We start from the raw sequence: 15,809 nt of genomic DNA, 5'->3' as shown, positions 1-15,809 counted from the left end.
GGGCGTCTGGGTGGCTTAGTCGGTTACGTGTCTGACTTTGGCTCAGGTCATAATCGTACGGTTCGTGAGTTCGAGCCCCGCACTGGGCTTGGTGCCGTCAGTGTGGAGCCTGCTTGGGATCCTCTGTCTCTTCCTCTCTCTGCCTGTCTCTCCCCCACTCGCTCTCTCAAAAATAAACATTTGTTTAAGAAATAATTTTATGTTTACAGAAGAATTGTAAAGGTAGTGGAGAATTCCCATAATACCCTTCCTCCAGCTCCTGCTACTGTTAACCTCTTACACACCACGGTACATTTATCCCAACTAAAAATTAGCACAGGTGCATTACTATTTTAAACTACAGACTTTACCCAGCTTTCTTTTCACACACATTAAAAAAACAAAACAAAACAAAAAAAACACAAAACAAAAAACCCTACAGACTTTATTAGGACCACCCCAGTTTTTCCATGTCTCTTTTCCGTTCCCAAATCGAATCTGGGATCCCACATCACCTTTGGTTGTCACCTCTCATCTGTGACAGCGTCTTAGTGTTTCCTTATTTCTCACGACCGTGACAATTTTGAGATGTACCGTTAGATATTCTCTAGAACTTCCCTTGGTTTGGGTTTTCTGGTAATTAGACCAAGGCTGCAGATTTGGGGGAAGAGTACCACAGAGGGAAGTGCTCCTCTGATCGCATCACCTCAGAGGTACCTGATAGCTCATGACTTACTACTGGCGATGGTGACCTTGATCACTTGGTCCAAGTGGGATCTGTCAGGTTTGCCCACTATACGCCTTTCCTCTTCCATAATTTATTTGTTAGAAGCCAGCCACTAAATCCCCTTGCTGTACTTTTCACTGCCCACGTAATTATGGAGCTGTCCTTTCCGAACAGATTATTATCCGGCGCTTAAAGGATCTTTGTGTTCATGGCCGCGAATTACAGACCTAGGAGTCAGATTCGTGATGTTGGGAGATGCGATGGTGTAGTGCTTCTTGGGGAATTATTATCCATTGTATCCATCTTTGTGTTGCACCATGGTTCAACTTGGAACTTGGCCGTCTTTAGTCTCAGGAAGCTTTTGGTTAACACTAGGACACCTGTTTATTCTTGATGAACTGGAATCACCTCTGACAAGCCCTGAAATACAAGCAGAAGCTCAGGGTCTTCACAGCATGCAGGAAATCGGTAAAAAGAGGAAGAGCCATAGAGACACGGTTGCTGGGAATAGGAAAATTGGAGATGTTAAAGCATGTGGCTGAAGAAGTGGAGATTTGCAAGAACAGGCTGAGAGATGACAGGCACAGAGAGGTGCAGAGATCTCGGGTAGGAGGCCAAGGAAGGGACGGGGACGGATCCCACGAAGAGAGGGAAGCCAGTGACAAAAATCGAACTTCAGGCCGGACTCTGAACATGGTTTATTGTAATATGTGCATTTTGTCTCTGAGACTCACCATCCAGGACAATAGTTACAGTTCTAGCTGCTAGATTTCACTATATACAGTACTTAAATGAGCTTAGACTTTCATATGAGCCAAATAAAGTAGTTCAGTTGGGTTATGGAACCTTGGGTATTCACTGCTACTAAGGAGTGGCTGAAGAATAATCAGAGCTCTCACAACTTTTGGAACTTTAGCAGGGCAACATGGAGCTCATCACCTTGTTAAATTAGCTGCAGACTACAGATCGTAATGTTAATAACTTACAAATTAAAACCATCAGACATGAGCTATAGATTTTTATTGCATGCTATTTTGTTCTAATTATATGGGGTTTCCATATCTTGTGGTTAGCTAAAGAAAATAAAATCTCATTAGGGTCACCGATTCAGAGTAATGGCGTTCTTCCTAGGGCTGTATCTGTGAATGGATAGCCTCGCCAAAGTCTCCAGACCGCACCAGGGATGAGAATCCTGTAACTGATTGGCTTATAAACTTAACTATTTCCGTATTTCATACTGCCATTTTTTCAGGCAAGAGCATATTTTCTTTCCAGGAATATGAGAAGAGACTTGACAACTCTTGTGATTAACCTTGGACCTCATTTATATAGTTTTAGAGTCAGTATATTTCAGTGGGGCACAGGAAGACAGCAGAGCAGTTTACAGTTTTTTGGTTTTGCTTTTTTTTTATGTTTATTTTTTATTCATTCATTTATTTATTTATTTGAGAGAGAGCACGGGGGAGGGGCAGAGAGAGAGAGGGGGACAGAAGATCTGAAGCAGGCTCCACACTGACAGCAGAGAGTCTGATGCAGGGCTTGAACTCAAGAAACATGAGATCATGACCTGAGCCAAAGTCAGACACTTAACTAACTGAGCCACCCAGGCGCCCCAGTTTTTTGTTTTTTGAAATATGGAATGAAGAAGGCTTTGTTCCTCTTGCCCTTCTTAGGGATTGGCCTCTTGAAAATGCCTGTTTCAAAATGACTGGAAAACGAAGAGCCTGGGTGGCTCAGTCCATTAAGCATCCCAAGTTCGGCTCAGGTCATGATCTCACAATTGGGGAGTTTAAGCCCCGCCTCAGGCTCTGTGCTGACAGTGAGGAGCCTGCTTGGGATTCTGTCTCCCTGTCTCTCTGCCTCTTGCCCACGTGCACACGCTGTCTCTAAAAATAAGGAAGTAAACATTTTTTAAAAATGACCAGAAAACTAGCATTTGGTGGCATTAGAACATTCATATGCTTCATTGGGGGAGAAATAGGTGTTGTGTATTAAAATACCTATTTCAGCTAATGCTGCTGCTTGTCTCTTTGGACACATTCTTCGCATACAGTGTCAGGCATCTCAAAATCTCTTGCTTAAAAGTGGATTCTTATTTGTGAGCTGGGTTATGAGTCTTCTGACCAGATGAAATCCGGAAGTCAGGCGTCTGGAATGGAGTGCTTGTCTGAAAGTAGTTTCTCTGGCCATTAGTCATTATTTACCAACTTGCCTGGAGGGAAAAGATGACTGTGTCTGCTTTAATAAAAGCACTACTTCTTCCCTTTTAACCCCCCTTAAAATTAGCTGGTGTTAGGCAAAACCCTGTATATCTAAAAACAGCTCATCCTCAGGAAGGTACTTTTATTTTAGGAGCACAGTAGGATTGGGTTGTGCTTTATCCTGATCCTTCCCGGGAGGGGCCTGGTTTTGGCGAGGGCTTTCTGTCAGTGGGGAACTGAAAGTCGAGTAGGTTTCATTTGTCACCAAAGCAGTACATAGCAATGGTCACTGACCTAGATCCGTGTGGTTTCATGGTGGATGCTTTACTCTGCAGTGGATTTTCCATGTTTTTCTTATCACCGGTTAGAGGGATTGGAGAGACTTGGTTAATTGGGCACACTCATACTAGGGTTTAAATATTTTGGGAAAGGTCAACATAAGATGTGATGTCACATGGCCATGACATTGGTCCTGTGTGCTTCCTGCCAGGAGACCTTGCAAAAGAGTTAACGGACTATAAATAGGCTGCCTTCTTGGACTGATTCCTTTGGTAACCAACCCTGAACACAGAGCATCTTTGTGTTCAGGTCATCGTATGACACCCTCTTGGTGTGTCCCTCACATTTCTGATATAAGCGAAAAGAGTGTCTTGTATGTTGTCAGCTTTGTGATCGCCAGTCTTTTTACACTGGTGATTGACTCCCCACGAGGGTTGGATGGGAGATTCGTGAAAAGGGGTTTTTAACAGCTGTGAATATAGCTTATTTGATGCTCTGGTCTATAGCAGGGACAATACAGTCTGTCTCAGCGCTGCAGCTGGTAAATAGGCAAATTCATTTCAGAGCACTCAAGCCGAGACTAAACTGTTCTCCCCTGACACCGATCTAAGAAAATGTTCTAAAGCATCGCAATTCTAAAAATACCCACTGGTGAGTCTAGGACACACTACACATCTGAGAAGAGGGGAAATAGCGAAAGCTGAGAACATAAGCAGACATCAAATAAAAAGGAGGTGACATTTACATATAAAAATCCAAAAAATCTATAAAAGACAGGGTTTCTGTAGTGCTGTAAATGAGTTCTTCGTCTGACCCCAGATGTCGGTTTCCATAGTAACTATTACTTGATTCTTTAGTACAAATATTACAAGACTGCTAATATATTAGATGAGTTCTTTTCTATTTTAATCATTGAAGATTGGCTAAAATAATATCCTCTCTCTTTGGAAGCAGGTTTTTGGCATTTGGGGCCTTTGCTTTCCTAAATAAAAACTGCATTAGTGCATTTGAATTTGCTTTTCTCCCCCACCTTTTTTCTTCCCTGTTTTTTTCTTTTTTCTATTAAGATTTCTTCCAAGGAATGTTCATGGCATCACTGTTTGTAATAGTGAAAACTAGAAACAGACCAAGTGTTCATTAGTGAACGATTAGTGACTAAGTCATGGCATGAGGTAGACTTCTCTCAAAGAACCCCAGGGCCCCTTGGAACAATTCCGGGGATCAGAGAAAAACACAAGATTAACCTGGAATATCTTGTGGGACCAGAAAGTAAGGAAATGCTCAGAAAACAATGGGGGCATGTCAAAGGACACAGTAACCACCTTGAAGGAGCCCCCCCACAGCCAAATCTGGGAGGCTGTATGCATCTGATCAGGCCTAAATCTAATAGTAAACGTTAGCAAATTATGTACTTAAAAACTTTCTTATTGAAGTTAATTGCTTATTTTTATGAATGGCTATAGCCCTTTTTATAGACTACTGGGAATCGCCTAATAATTTACAACTAAAATAAGATGTTCTATTACCTTACATGCCTTGTGACCATATTTTTCTACGACAAAATGTGTGCATCCGTTGGGGTGGTTTAACAAAATACTTGAAAATTAGAATGGTTTAGAAGTCTAGGATATATGGTTGATACATACACACATATATACGCGTGTATACTTTGTACGTATACACACACACACACACACACACACACACACACACCCAGCAACGCATGCTTCTGTTGAGTCTAAACTGGCAGTTCCACATTTGGTCACTAGGTGGCACTTGGCCAGCGTAAGGCTAACGTAAAAGGAAACTGATGAACACCAGGATAAAAGGCCAAAGAGGAACTTGCTCAGTATTCACAGGGAACCCTGATTGGCAGTCCCCTGGGGCTCATTGAAAGGGTTCATTTGGCTGAGCCTGTACCATACTCCTATCCTGGACATGAGGTGTTTGGGATTTAAATTATTCTGAGATTTGGTCTTATTTCAGTGCAGAAGCAGCAGGCCAGTGAGCGCAGTGGCCCAACAAAAGCTGTCACGGCTCTGGGCCCCTTACAAGCAGGACCAGGAGAGGTGTGCCGGGTCCCTCATTGAATCCCAGGCCTAGCACGGAGTACTCAGGATGAAGCGAGAGTGTCGAATGGATGGGTACCCATCTTTGTGCTTTGAAAATAGTTTAGAGGAACCCACTGTGCTCTAGAAATCTCTCTCAGTGCCATGCGTTTGAGCACCTCGGGCAGGAGAGGAGCAGTGACTGCCCCTGCTGTGGCCGCCATACCCTGAATGTACATTTGTGTCTCCTGCAGGTGCTGTTAGATCTTACAAACAAAAGGAGTTTGTCATGCTGTGCTCCAAGAAAGCTTTTCTCTGAGAAGACCTTAGATACTCCTGTTAGAATTTAAAAGGAGCATGGCATTAGGTATGCTTTTGTATGTACTGCTGGCTAAGTAAGCGTAAGGATGGAATCCAGAGTTTCGACTGTAACTTGCAGAACCTGAGCAGGATGCGGTGCCTTCTGCAATGAGTGTTTAACGGTCAGGCTCTCTACGCTCTGCTCAGGTTCCTAGAATACTCCCGGGATCAGAACAACCCATAGACTTGCCCTGCACTAGCTGAGGCAGCTACAAGAGAAAGAACCAGAACTCTTGGTTCTGGGTTCAAATCCTGATTCTGCTATTAGGCCTGGATCTTCAGTAATCATACAATCTTTTGAATCTCAGTTTCTTTATCTGCAAAGTGAGGATGTTAATACTGACTTTCTTCATTTATCCCATCAGCCAGCATAATTTTTGAGTTCGTCCGGGACTTTACAATCTGGTGTGCATGGCAAACACGTCTCCCAGTGTTGAGCCTATTGAATAAAAATGTATTTAAACTGGGGACGGATGGTGGCGATGGAAGCACGGCATGTGAATGTACGTGAGGCCACCAAACCGTGTACTTAAAATGGTGAAGGTGAACATTTTCATGTTCTGTGTATTTTACCACAATCAAGTAAAGTAAAATGAAAAACAAAATATCCAAAGAACCCAGCATGGTCCTGGCACATAGTAGACTCAGGATCCACTCGGTAACCATCCATTGAGCTCGGGAGTGAGTGGTGACAAGGAAGACCACTAGATACAAGTGCCCTGGCACAATTAGCCCAGTCGGTGGGAAGAAATGGCCTTTTCTGTCTTGGACAAAGCATGCCACCAGGCCCACCGATGGAGGAAGACTGTCGAGCCTCTGCAGGGCATATCCTGACTTCTTGCCTCAAGCTCAAGGTGGGCGTATGGAATGCCTTCCTGTTCCTCAGGCATCATCCTGGAGCACATCAACTGAACAGCCTCACGAGGGACGCCTAAGTGCAGTTTCGGGGATTCTGCTTCACTCTTCATAACGAAGACAGGGTTTAGGTAAAGACGAGTGGACAAAGAATTAAGTTTGGTCTGGTCAGGGACTGATGGACAAAACCTCTGAGGTCAGTACCTTTATGACCGAGGATTGAGGCTCAGGGATTATTCGAGGTGGAGGACGAAGAGCATTAGTTTTTCTTTTTCACTTTCCTTTTGTTTTTCTTTGTTTGGGGGTATAGAGGGTAAAGGGTGAAGAAAGAAGGAAGAATCGCCTTTTTTTTTTTCTTTTTTTAAACTCAGGAGTTATGGATAACTCCCAAGTACCTGTGCAAATGAATATGATTAACTTTGCTACTCCAGAAAAAAATTTTAATCCCAAAGTCATTTATTTTGGCTTTAGAATAGACTAGCACTTGTGTCGGATTTTCTCGCCTAATTACTTTTTGCTTAAGCTTGTTTTAAAATTGTTTTAAATTCCTTTAGTGTGACAGCCTAGGGAAGTGGGGGGGGGGGAGGGGAACAGGCCACAGAGAGGATCTGAACTAGAATTGAAGCTTTCCTATAGAAAAGCCCCCTCATACGCTGCCAGTGGGAGAGCAAAATTGGAATCAGCTTTCTGGAAAACAATTTGGCAAAATATTTTTTAAAGTCTTCAAAATATGCTTACTCTTTGATCCAGTAATTCCACTTCTAGGAATTTGTCCTAAAGAAGTAATCAAACAAGCATGCAGTAATGTAGGGACAAGGCACTCACCACAACATTGGTATCGGCAAAAACAACAAATAAAAGAAGAAGAAGGAAAACCAATGGAAAGCATTGAATAATATGGAATTTTTCAAAGAAAGTACGCTGCTGTCTCTGATGTGTGTAGCCACATTGACAGATTGATTACAGACTTTAAAAGTGTTTACCGCATCTTTCTAAATGAGAAACGGAAAAAATTAGTGGGCACGGCTGTATAGATATCTCTGCACAGAAACAGTGCAGAGATTCAGACATGGGTGGGTAAGTAGACAGGGAGATGGACAGATGGATGAGTGAGGGGGTAGATGCCTGTCTGGAGAGACATATTCGGCAGTGTTAACTTTGGTGTTGCTGAGTGCTGAAATTATGGCTGATTTTGTAGTGTTTGTGTGTTTTTCAGATTTTCTGCTTGAACACGTATTGCTTTATAATTAGAAAAGCCAACCACCCTGTATTTTAAAAGGCTACATGTTTAATGTATCCATGAAAAAGTAAAATGTTGCTATCTAATACCCACAAGGTGGGTAATCTGAAGGCGCATGATTGTAGACTGAATGTATTTTCTTAAGGGTCCCATTTCATACAAGTGAATTATCAGCAGTCATACTGAATACATAAAATCACACATACCGCGGGTTAAATTATGTTTCCCAAGAAAAAGAGCCACATTCAGCAAAAATCTGTGAAGGCACAATTAGAGTATAATGTGGGCATCCTATTTTCTGATCCCAGCACTAGGAGGTAGACTCTTAGAGCCTAGGAGGACCACAGTTTGGCCAAGCTACAGAGACTGGCGGGTTTTCTGTGAATTATATGTAAAAAACGTATATTGTCCAGGTAACACTAGAACATTCTTAACTGTCTGAAAGCAAGTCTCGCTTAACGTTTCTACTGTTTTCCCTTTCTTATCACATTATCATCATACAGAACTCCAAATCCAGCCCTCTAAGTGGGGCAAGAGTGAAAGCATAAGGTAAATGACAGGCAAGCACAGACCTCTTAGGACCCCAAAATAGCTCTTGGCTCACATTTTAAAGGACTCTGCTTTATATAACCAGCTGCAGGGAAAATTTGTTCTTCACTGTTTGCAGCCTCAGCTCTGTACACAGGATGGGCTTCTCTTTTATTTACGGTCCCTAAATCCCGAAGACACCATGTGGCTTCACTGAAGGAAAAACCTCACAGGTCTGGCTCCCTGTCGTCTCAGGTCAGATGGAAAAGCCTTTTGTGATTAACTCGGCCACAGTATGTCCTTTGGTATTTGGAACTTCAGTGAGAGTTTTTATTAGTTACTCACATTTCGAATCCTGACTCAAATGAACTGCATCTAATGGAAAAAGCAGAGAAATCTTGCCCTTTTGACGCCAAATCGAATCTCTGACTCTCCGTTCTACCACTAGCTGTGACCTTGGGCAAGTTCACTTAACATGTCAGGTCCGGGTGTCCTCACTTAGTTAGGAGAGTGGCGCCTTCCCGTCTCACCTCGCAAAGCTGTTGTTTGACAGCCTTGAAGCTGTGTACCAGCCGGGGACAGTGACTGGTCTCTATAAACATGCTGCCTTCTCACTTTGCTTCCGACAGTTTCCTTATGCCGCCCCACCTCCCCAAGAACCTGTGAAGACTCTGAGAAGCCTGATCAACATCCGAAAGGACACACTAAGACTTGTAAAGTAAGTTCCCCTGGGGCTGGGGCTCAGGCCCGGTTCTAGGTGCGGAGCAGCTCCCCTCCCCCACCCCTCAAGAGACTAGCAGAGCAGTTTGCTGCCAGACCCAGAATCTCATTCCCCTGGCCTCAAGGATGTGAACTGCCCTGGCAGTGATCGAGCAGCCCCTGTCCACGTAGATTAGGTCTTCCCGCATCCAGATTGTCCAGAACTTTATGTGAGAGTCTGTGTTCATGAAAGACTTTCCCCTTTCCCAGAAACAGTCTTTATTCTTGTTTTATGATAAAAAAATATATATATATATATATTGGAGCGCCTGGGTGGCTCAGTCGGTTAAGTGTCGGAGCCTCTTATCTCGGCTCAGATCATGATCTGGTGGTTCATGAGTTTGAGCTCCTGACAGCAAAGAGCCTGTTTGGAATTCTCTCTCCCTCTCTCTCTTCCTCTACCCCACTCGTGCTCGCTGTCTCTTAGTTTTTTTGTTTTTGTTTTTTTTTTTTTTTAATGCTTATTTATTTTTGAGAGAGAGGAAGAGACAGAGCACAAGCGGGGTAGGGGCAGAGAGCGAGGGAAACCCAGAATCTGAAGCAGGCTCCAGGCTCTGAACTGCGAGCACAGAAGCCGACGTGGGGCTCGAACCCATGAACCGTGAGATCATGACCTGAGCCGGTCGGACGCTTAACCGACTGAGCCACCCAGGCGCCCCTATCTCTCTCAAAATAAATAAATAAATAAAATTATTGAGGGGAAAAAGTGAATCTTGCAGCTACCTCAGCAAGCTTGTGGAAAAATGGGATATTTGCAGTTGGAATATAAAAGCATTATTTTATTGCTTATATTTACTTTTTAATTTATTCTTCATCTCATGTGTCCTTCCTCAGAGGAACTCCTTGTGTCCTTGTCTGGTTAATCATCATCATCATTATTAAGTATCTTCAACATTTACCTTCTCTGTACAGTCCGTAAGATAGTGTAACTTTTACACTGATGCTGCCCTCCAGGTAGCATGCTAATCTGATGCCCACTGGTCCCCTGGGAAGACAGCTTTGGCTGGGGCAAATCACAGATCTCAGGTTTTTCTGAACGGACAAGGAAGATGACTCATGAGTCCATTTTATGCCCGTATAGGTCAGTCCTGTTAGCGGTAGGAAGTTTTATTTCTGATCGTTTTTAAGACGTAACTCATATGCTGTACAATTCGCCCGTTTAAAGTGTGCAATTCAGTGGTTTTTAGTATATTCAGGGTTGTGCAGTCATCACCACCATCTAATTTTAGCACATTTTCATCACCTCCAAAAGAGACCCTGAACTCACTGCTGGTGACTCCACATTTTCCCTGAAACCCCTCTTTCAGGCCTAAGCAACCACTAATTTACTTCTGTGTTTCTCTCCTGATTTGTATACAGTATTTCATTTGTCCCTGAAGTTCTGACTGCTTCCCCAACGATTTCCCCAGCCCTGGAGTCAACTCTGGGGACCAGGCAGCCAAGGAGGTGCTTGCTCTGTGCGCCGAGCAGCCTGCAGGCGGGTGCTCACCTTCCGTGGGGCAGCTCCCGCCGCAGCAGAGTGGCTCGCGGCCCGCGACAGCCAGCGGCTGTCGGCCACTCTCTCCGCTTTCCCTCACCCTATAAGTCCTTTCCCGTCCGTAACGTAGAGAGCTACACCACACTTTACCTTTAATGGCTCTTGTCAGAATTCAGCAAGATAATAGGAAGAAAACACCTGCTGTTCAATAAATATTAAGGTGAAGGGTGTTTCGGGTCTGTTTTTCTGAGATTATGAGAATAGGGTAAATACTGATTCACAGATTTCCAGGTAAAAATGGAGGATTGAACATCTTTCACTTGCTGTCAAAACCCACTAATAAGAGAATTTTCAACAGCATAAATCCAGTCGCGCCTGGGTGGCTCAGTCTGTTAAGCTTCTGACTCTTGGTTTCAGCTCAAGTCATGATCTCATGGTTTGTGGGATGGAGCCCCGCATGGGCTCTGTGCTGACAGTGCAGAGCCTGCTTGGGATTCCTTCTCTTTGACTCTCTCTCTGCCCCATCCCTGCTCATGCTCTCTCTTTCCCTCTCAGAATAAATAAATAAACAAACATTTTTTTCAAAAGCATAAATCCTGGGGCGCCTGGGTGGTTCAGTCGGTCAAGCGTCTGACTTCGGCTCAGGTCATGACCTTGCGGTTTGTGAGTTCGAGCCCCGCATCGGGCTCTGTGCTGACAGCTCGGAGCCTGGAGCCTGCTTCGGATTCTGTGTCTCCCTCTCCCCCTGCCCCTCCCCTGCTTGCACTCTGTCTCTCAAAAATAAACGTTAAATTTTTTTTAATAAAAAAAGCAATTTTAAAAAGCATAAATCCAGAAGAAGTGGGGGAATGGGACAAATGGTACGAGTTAAATAATACAGCAGGCCTGTGAAATCAGGATCCCAAGTGAGCCAAAGGAAAAGCTGAGAATCACCCAGTGGAACTGTGACCCCCCCCCCCCCCCCCCCCCCCCAAAGGCTCAGGCAATGGCAGTACCAGGACCTCTGGATATCGAGGTGCAAGGCTAACATGAAGAGCATTGGTGGGAAGCCTGCTCAAGAGGCGGTCAGATCCTCTCTTTGCCACACAGCCAGAGCTGCCCTCTGCACACCCTGGCAGAAGGCTGGCAGGCGATTCTCAGTGAAAAGTTAAAACAGAGACTCTGTGGACTTGGGAGACCCAGGGACAGCTAAAGTTGGACCCAGTACTAAAGATGGGGGCTAAGGGAATTTAGGCACACTGGATGCTGAACCCTCCAGCCTGCCCACCACCCAACACTGTCTGCCCCCAGAATGCTGGCTGCCAGGCCCTTGTCCAAAGAGAGGAACACTGTCTCTGAGGAGCAGGAGCCTCCCAGATGGGAAGACCAGAGAGACTGGCCTTGGAGATTCCCCCAAAGACCCGGATTGGTCCCTGGGGAAGCCCAGGGTCCCCAAACCCCACCATGCATTCCGAGTTCCAATCGGAGATTTAATTTCTTAAAGATGAGCAGACAACCAAAGATTCCTAGATGCATAGGGAGTGCCTATAATATGAAAGACGGTGGCAAGGGGTGCCTAGGGGGCTCAGTTGGTTAAGTGTCCGACTCTCGAACTCGGCTCCGATCTTGATCTCAGGGTCCTAAGTTCAAGCCCCGAGTTAGGCTCCACATCCAGCGTAGAGCCTACTTGAAGACAAAAGAGGGGCGCCTGGGTGGCTCAGTCAGTTAGGCATCCGACTTCGGCTCAGGTCATGATCTCACGGTTGGTGGGTTCAAGCCCCGCCTCGGGCTCTGCTGACAGCTTGGAGCCTGGAGCCTGCCTCAGATTCTGTGTCTCTCTCTCGCTCTGCTCCTACCCCACTCAATGTTCTGTTTCTGTCTCAAAAATAAATAAACATAAAAAAAAAAAATACAAAATATACGGGCCAAACAAACCAACAGGAAAAAATATAACTAAGTGGAAATAAAAACTGCAGGAAGAGAAAAAGCTCATTTGTAGCCTCAGAGACAGTAGATGCTGTCTTATTTCATGGACGCAATGACACAGGCCATTTAGGAAATAAACAAGACTCACAAACAGCAGAAATGAAAATGTCAATAGAATGGAGGAAGAAAAGTTGAAATTTTCTAGAAAGTGGGCCAAAAAGGTTGAGATACAGAAAATAGAAGAAGAAAGATCCAAAGCGTAGAGTGCCAGTTTACAAGGTGTCGTATCCAATAATGGTTCTAGGAAGAGAACAGAGACTATAGAAGGAAGGAAATCATCATTAACGGCATAACTAATTTAAGAAAATTTCCCAGAACCAGAGGGCGTGAGTTTCTAAATTGAACGGACCACTGGAGGGGCGCCTGGGTGGCTCAATCGATTAAGGGTCTGACTTCAGCTCAGGTCTTGATCTCACCATTCACAGGTTCAAGCCCCGTGTCAGGCTCTGTGCTGACAGCTCAGAACCTAGAGCCGGCTTCCGATTTTGTGTTTCCCCATCTCTGCCCTTCCCCCACTCATGTTCTGTCTCTCTCTTTCTCAAAAATAAACATTTGAAAAAATTAAAAAAAAAAAAAAAAGGACTACTGGAGTGTTGAGTTCAATGGATGATAAGGCAGAGATTATGTATCAGAGGGAAAAGGGCCAGCAGTTGGAATGGCTTCTTGAGGCAGTGTAGACGCCAGAGGATGATGCAGCAATGTTTTCAAATGGCTTTTTAGAAGTATTTACGACCCAGCACTCTTTATTCAACCAAATAATCTTTTCATTTTTTTTTTTTAATTTTTTTTTCAACGTTTTTTATTTATTTTTGGGACAGAGAGAGACAGAGCATGAACGGGTGAGGGGCAGAGAGAGAGGGAGACACAGAATCGGAAACAGGCTCCAGGCTCCAAGCCATCAGCCCAGAGCCTGACGCGGGGCTCGAACCCACGGACCGCGAGATCGTGACCTGGCTGAAGTCGGACGCTTAACCGACTGCGCCACCCAGGCGCCCCAATCTTTTCATTTTTAAGTGTATTTATTTATTTTGAGAGAGAGAGCGCGAAAGAGAGAGAAGAGAGCACACAAGCAGGGAAGGGGCAGAGAGAAGGAGAGGCAGAGTCCCAAGCCGCAGGCTCCACGCCATCAGTGCAGAGCCTGATGCGGGGCTCAAATTCACAAACTGTGAGATCATGACCTGAGCCGAGATCAAGAGTCGGACGCTTAACCGACTGCCCCAGCCAGGCGCCCCTCAACCAAACTTTTAGTGTGGTGTGACTGTAGAATAAAATCTCTCAAAAAGTTGATCCCTCCAACACGTCCTTTTTCAGGAGGCTAGTGGAAGAGGTGCTCTGCCACAGTGAAAGCGTGCCCCAAGGAAGAAGAAGCCAGGAGATGCAGGAAAGAGGTGGAGGGGACTTCCCGGGGTAACGGGGGGAGGGTGGCTCCGGGTGGTTGCACCCAGGCACAGAGGGCCTGGGGTCCAGCTAGGACCCCCCTCAAGAAGACAAAATGCATGGAACACCCGGCACTTCTGGACATGGAGAGATTTAGACGGATGGCCAGCAGAGGGCTAGGGTCTGAATTAGTGAGAAAGTACCGAGGAAACCGAGTGACTGAAAGAGAAATGAGCACAAACTCTTAAGAAAAAGGGAAAGAAAAATACTCAGAGATTACTCTGTGGCTAAGCTGGGAACCACGTCTGTATAATCACAGTAAGACAGACGCGGATGTGCTGAACTAGCAGAATTGAGATAGAGCGTACTGGGGGGCGGGGGGTGGGTACTACATATGGGGCAGCGCGAGGAAAGAGAAAGAAATCCTGGTTCCCATAGTACGAAGTCAGCGGCTAGCACCTGGAACTGAAGAGTCCGGAATGATCCACGTGGGGTGCCTGGGTGGCTCGGTCAGTTAAGTGTCCGACTTCGGCTCAAGTCACCATCTCACCGTTCACGGGTTCGAGCCCCTCGTCAGGCTCTGTGCTGACAGCTTAAAGCCTAGAGTCTGCTTTGGATTCTGTGTCTCCCTCTCTCTCTGTCCCTCCCCTGTTTGTGCTCTGTGTCTGTGTCTGTCTCGGTCTCAAAAATAAAAATAAAAACATTTAAAAAAATAAAAAGGATAATCTAAGCATGTTGTATAGAAAATAGGTAAGTGCGACAATGATCAGCTAAACGAGGTAAAGATTGTCTCTGAAGAGGGGGAAAGGAGGGGGGAGGGCCTGCTATGATAGTAACAAGCCCCGTGGAAACGAAGCTATGTGATTAGTAACTTCGATTACAACAAAACTAAAGAAAAAAAAAGAAAAACAGGTCTGGCAAGTGCACAAATGTTCATTATAACACCGCAAAACATCAGAAGTCACCTAAATGCCCAACAGCAGTGCTCACGGGGTGTTCAGCCATCACTCGAAATGAAGGTGCGGGCCTAAGTTTCCGACCCTGGAGAGAAGCTCACGATGTATGAAGTGTAAAAATTTGTAAAAGGTAAATTGAAAACTGGTTTGCGAGCTCCCAAACGCCACGTCTTCCTGGTTTTCTAGGTGTGCCGAGGAAGTGAAGACCCTGGGAGAAGAGGCAGGCAGAGCTAAAGTCCACTACAATGTGGAGTTCACCTTTGACACTGACGCTCGGGTGGCCATCACCATCTACTATCAGGCCACGGAAGAGTTCCAGAACGGGATTGCCAGGTAAGAACGAGAGGCCAGGTGAGCCACGTCCCTCCCAGACAGGCGAGCCTTCCGCGCTCACCTGTGGGGAAAAAACCTACGGACCGGGTGAGATCTGGTTCCTGAGCTCAGACTTTCTTCTGCAGAGCCCCACCTCTCTGCCTTTTCCCTTCAACCTGGGCCAGCTTGCGCAGCGGCAGATGATGGCACAACCTTTCATTTCATCAAGATGCTGCTAAAAATCTGTTAAGCCACCTTCGTGCGGATGTGTGGGTTGGACATATAATCTTAACAGCGTTCCCAAGCAAGAGCAAAGGACACATTAGAAGGAAATATTTCCTTTCCTTTTCTGTACCTAGAGCCCGTTGATACTGAGGCCAGGCGTGGGACGGAGGAAGCGGTCAGATCCTTCCGGGCTAGATACTGACTTTTGCTTTGTCTCCCTCTCTGATGGACAGCTACATCCCCAAGGACAACAGCCACCAGTCGGAGACGGTGCACTACAAGCGAGGGGTCGGCCAGCAGTTCTGCCTGCCCTCCCACACCGTGGACCCCTCAGAGTGGGCGGAAGAGGAGGTGAGCTGCCTCGGGGGGCGGTGACAGGCTGCTGGGAGAAAGCCTGGGGGCAGGTCCCTCACGTGGACCCAGATGGGCCTAGGACCTAGTCGGGACTCCGGCCGGCAGTGCCCGGACCGCCCAGATGCTGGGAGGCCATGTTCTTCAGCGCTGTAACTTCTCCTTGCCCT

The 15,809-nt window shown here is 45.7% G+C and overlaps 1 protein-coding gene across 7 annotated transcripts in view; it reads left to right on the top strand.

The window, feature by feature from the left end:
* The window catches only part of RNF157 (ring finger protein 157), a 96,097-nt gene that overhangs the window by 58,270 nt on the left and 22,018 nt on the right, over positions 1-15,809 (top strand). For all 7 annotated transcript variants that reach the window (XM_042917254.1, XM_042917248.1, XM_042917253.1 and 4 more), the window contains 3 exons: positions 8,847-8,935; positions 14,938-15,084; positions 15,522-15,639. In XM_042917254.1, coding sequence (XP_042773188.1) covers positions 8,847-8,935; positions 14,938-15,084; positions 15,522-15,639 — 354 coding nt within the window. The remainder of the gene's footprint in view (positions 1-8,846; positions 8,936-14,937; positions 15,085-15,521; positions 15,640-15,809) is intronic.

Source organism: Panthera leo, chromosome E1, assembly GCF_018350215.1.
Source record: "Panthera leo isolate Ple1 chromosome E1, P.leo_Ple1_pat1.1, whole genome shotgun sequence".
Classification (NCBI taxonomy): Eukaryota; Metazoa; Chordata; class Mammalia; order Carnivora; family Felidae; genus Panthera; species Panthera leo.
The sequence above is the reverse complement of the archived record's forward strand: the minus strand, read 5'-3'. Positions and strand labels throughout refer to the sequence as shown.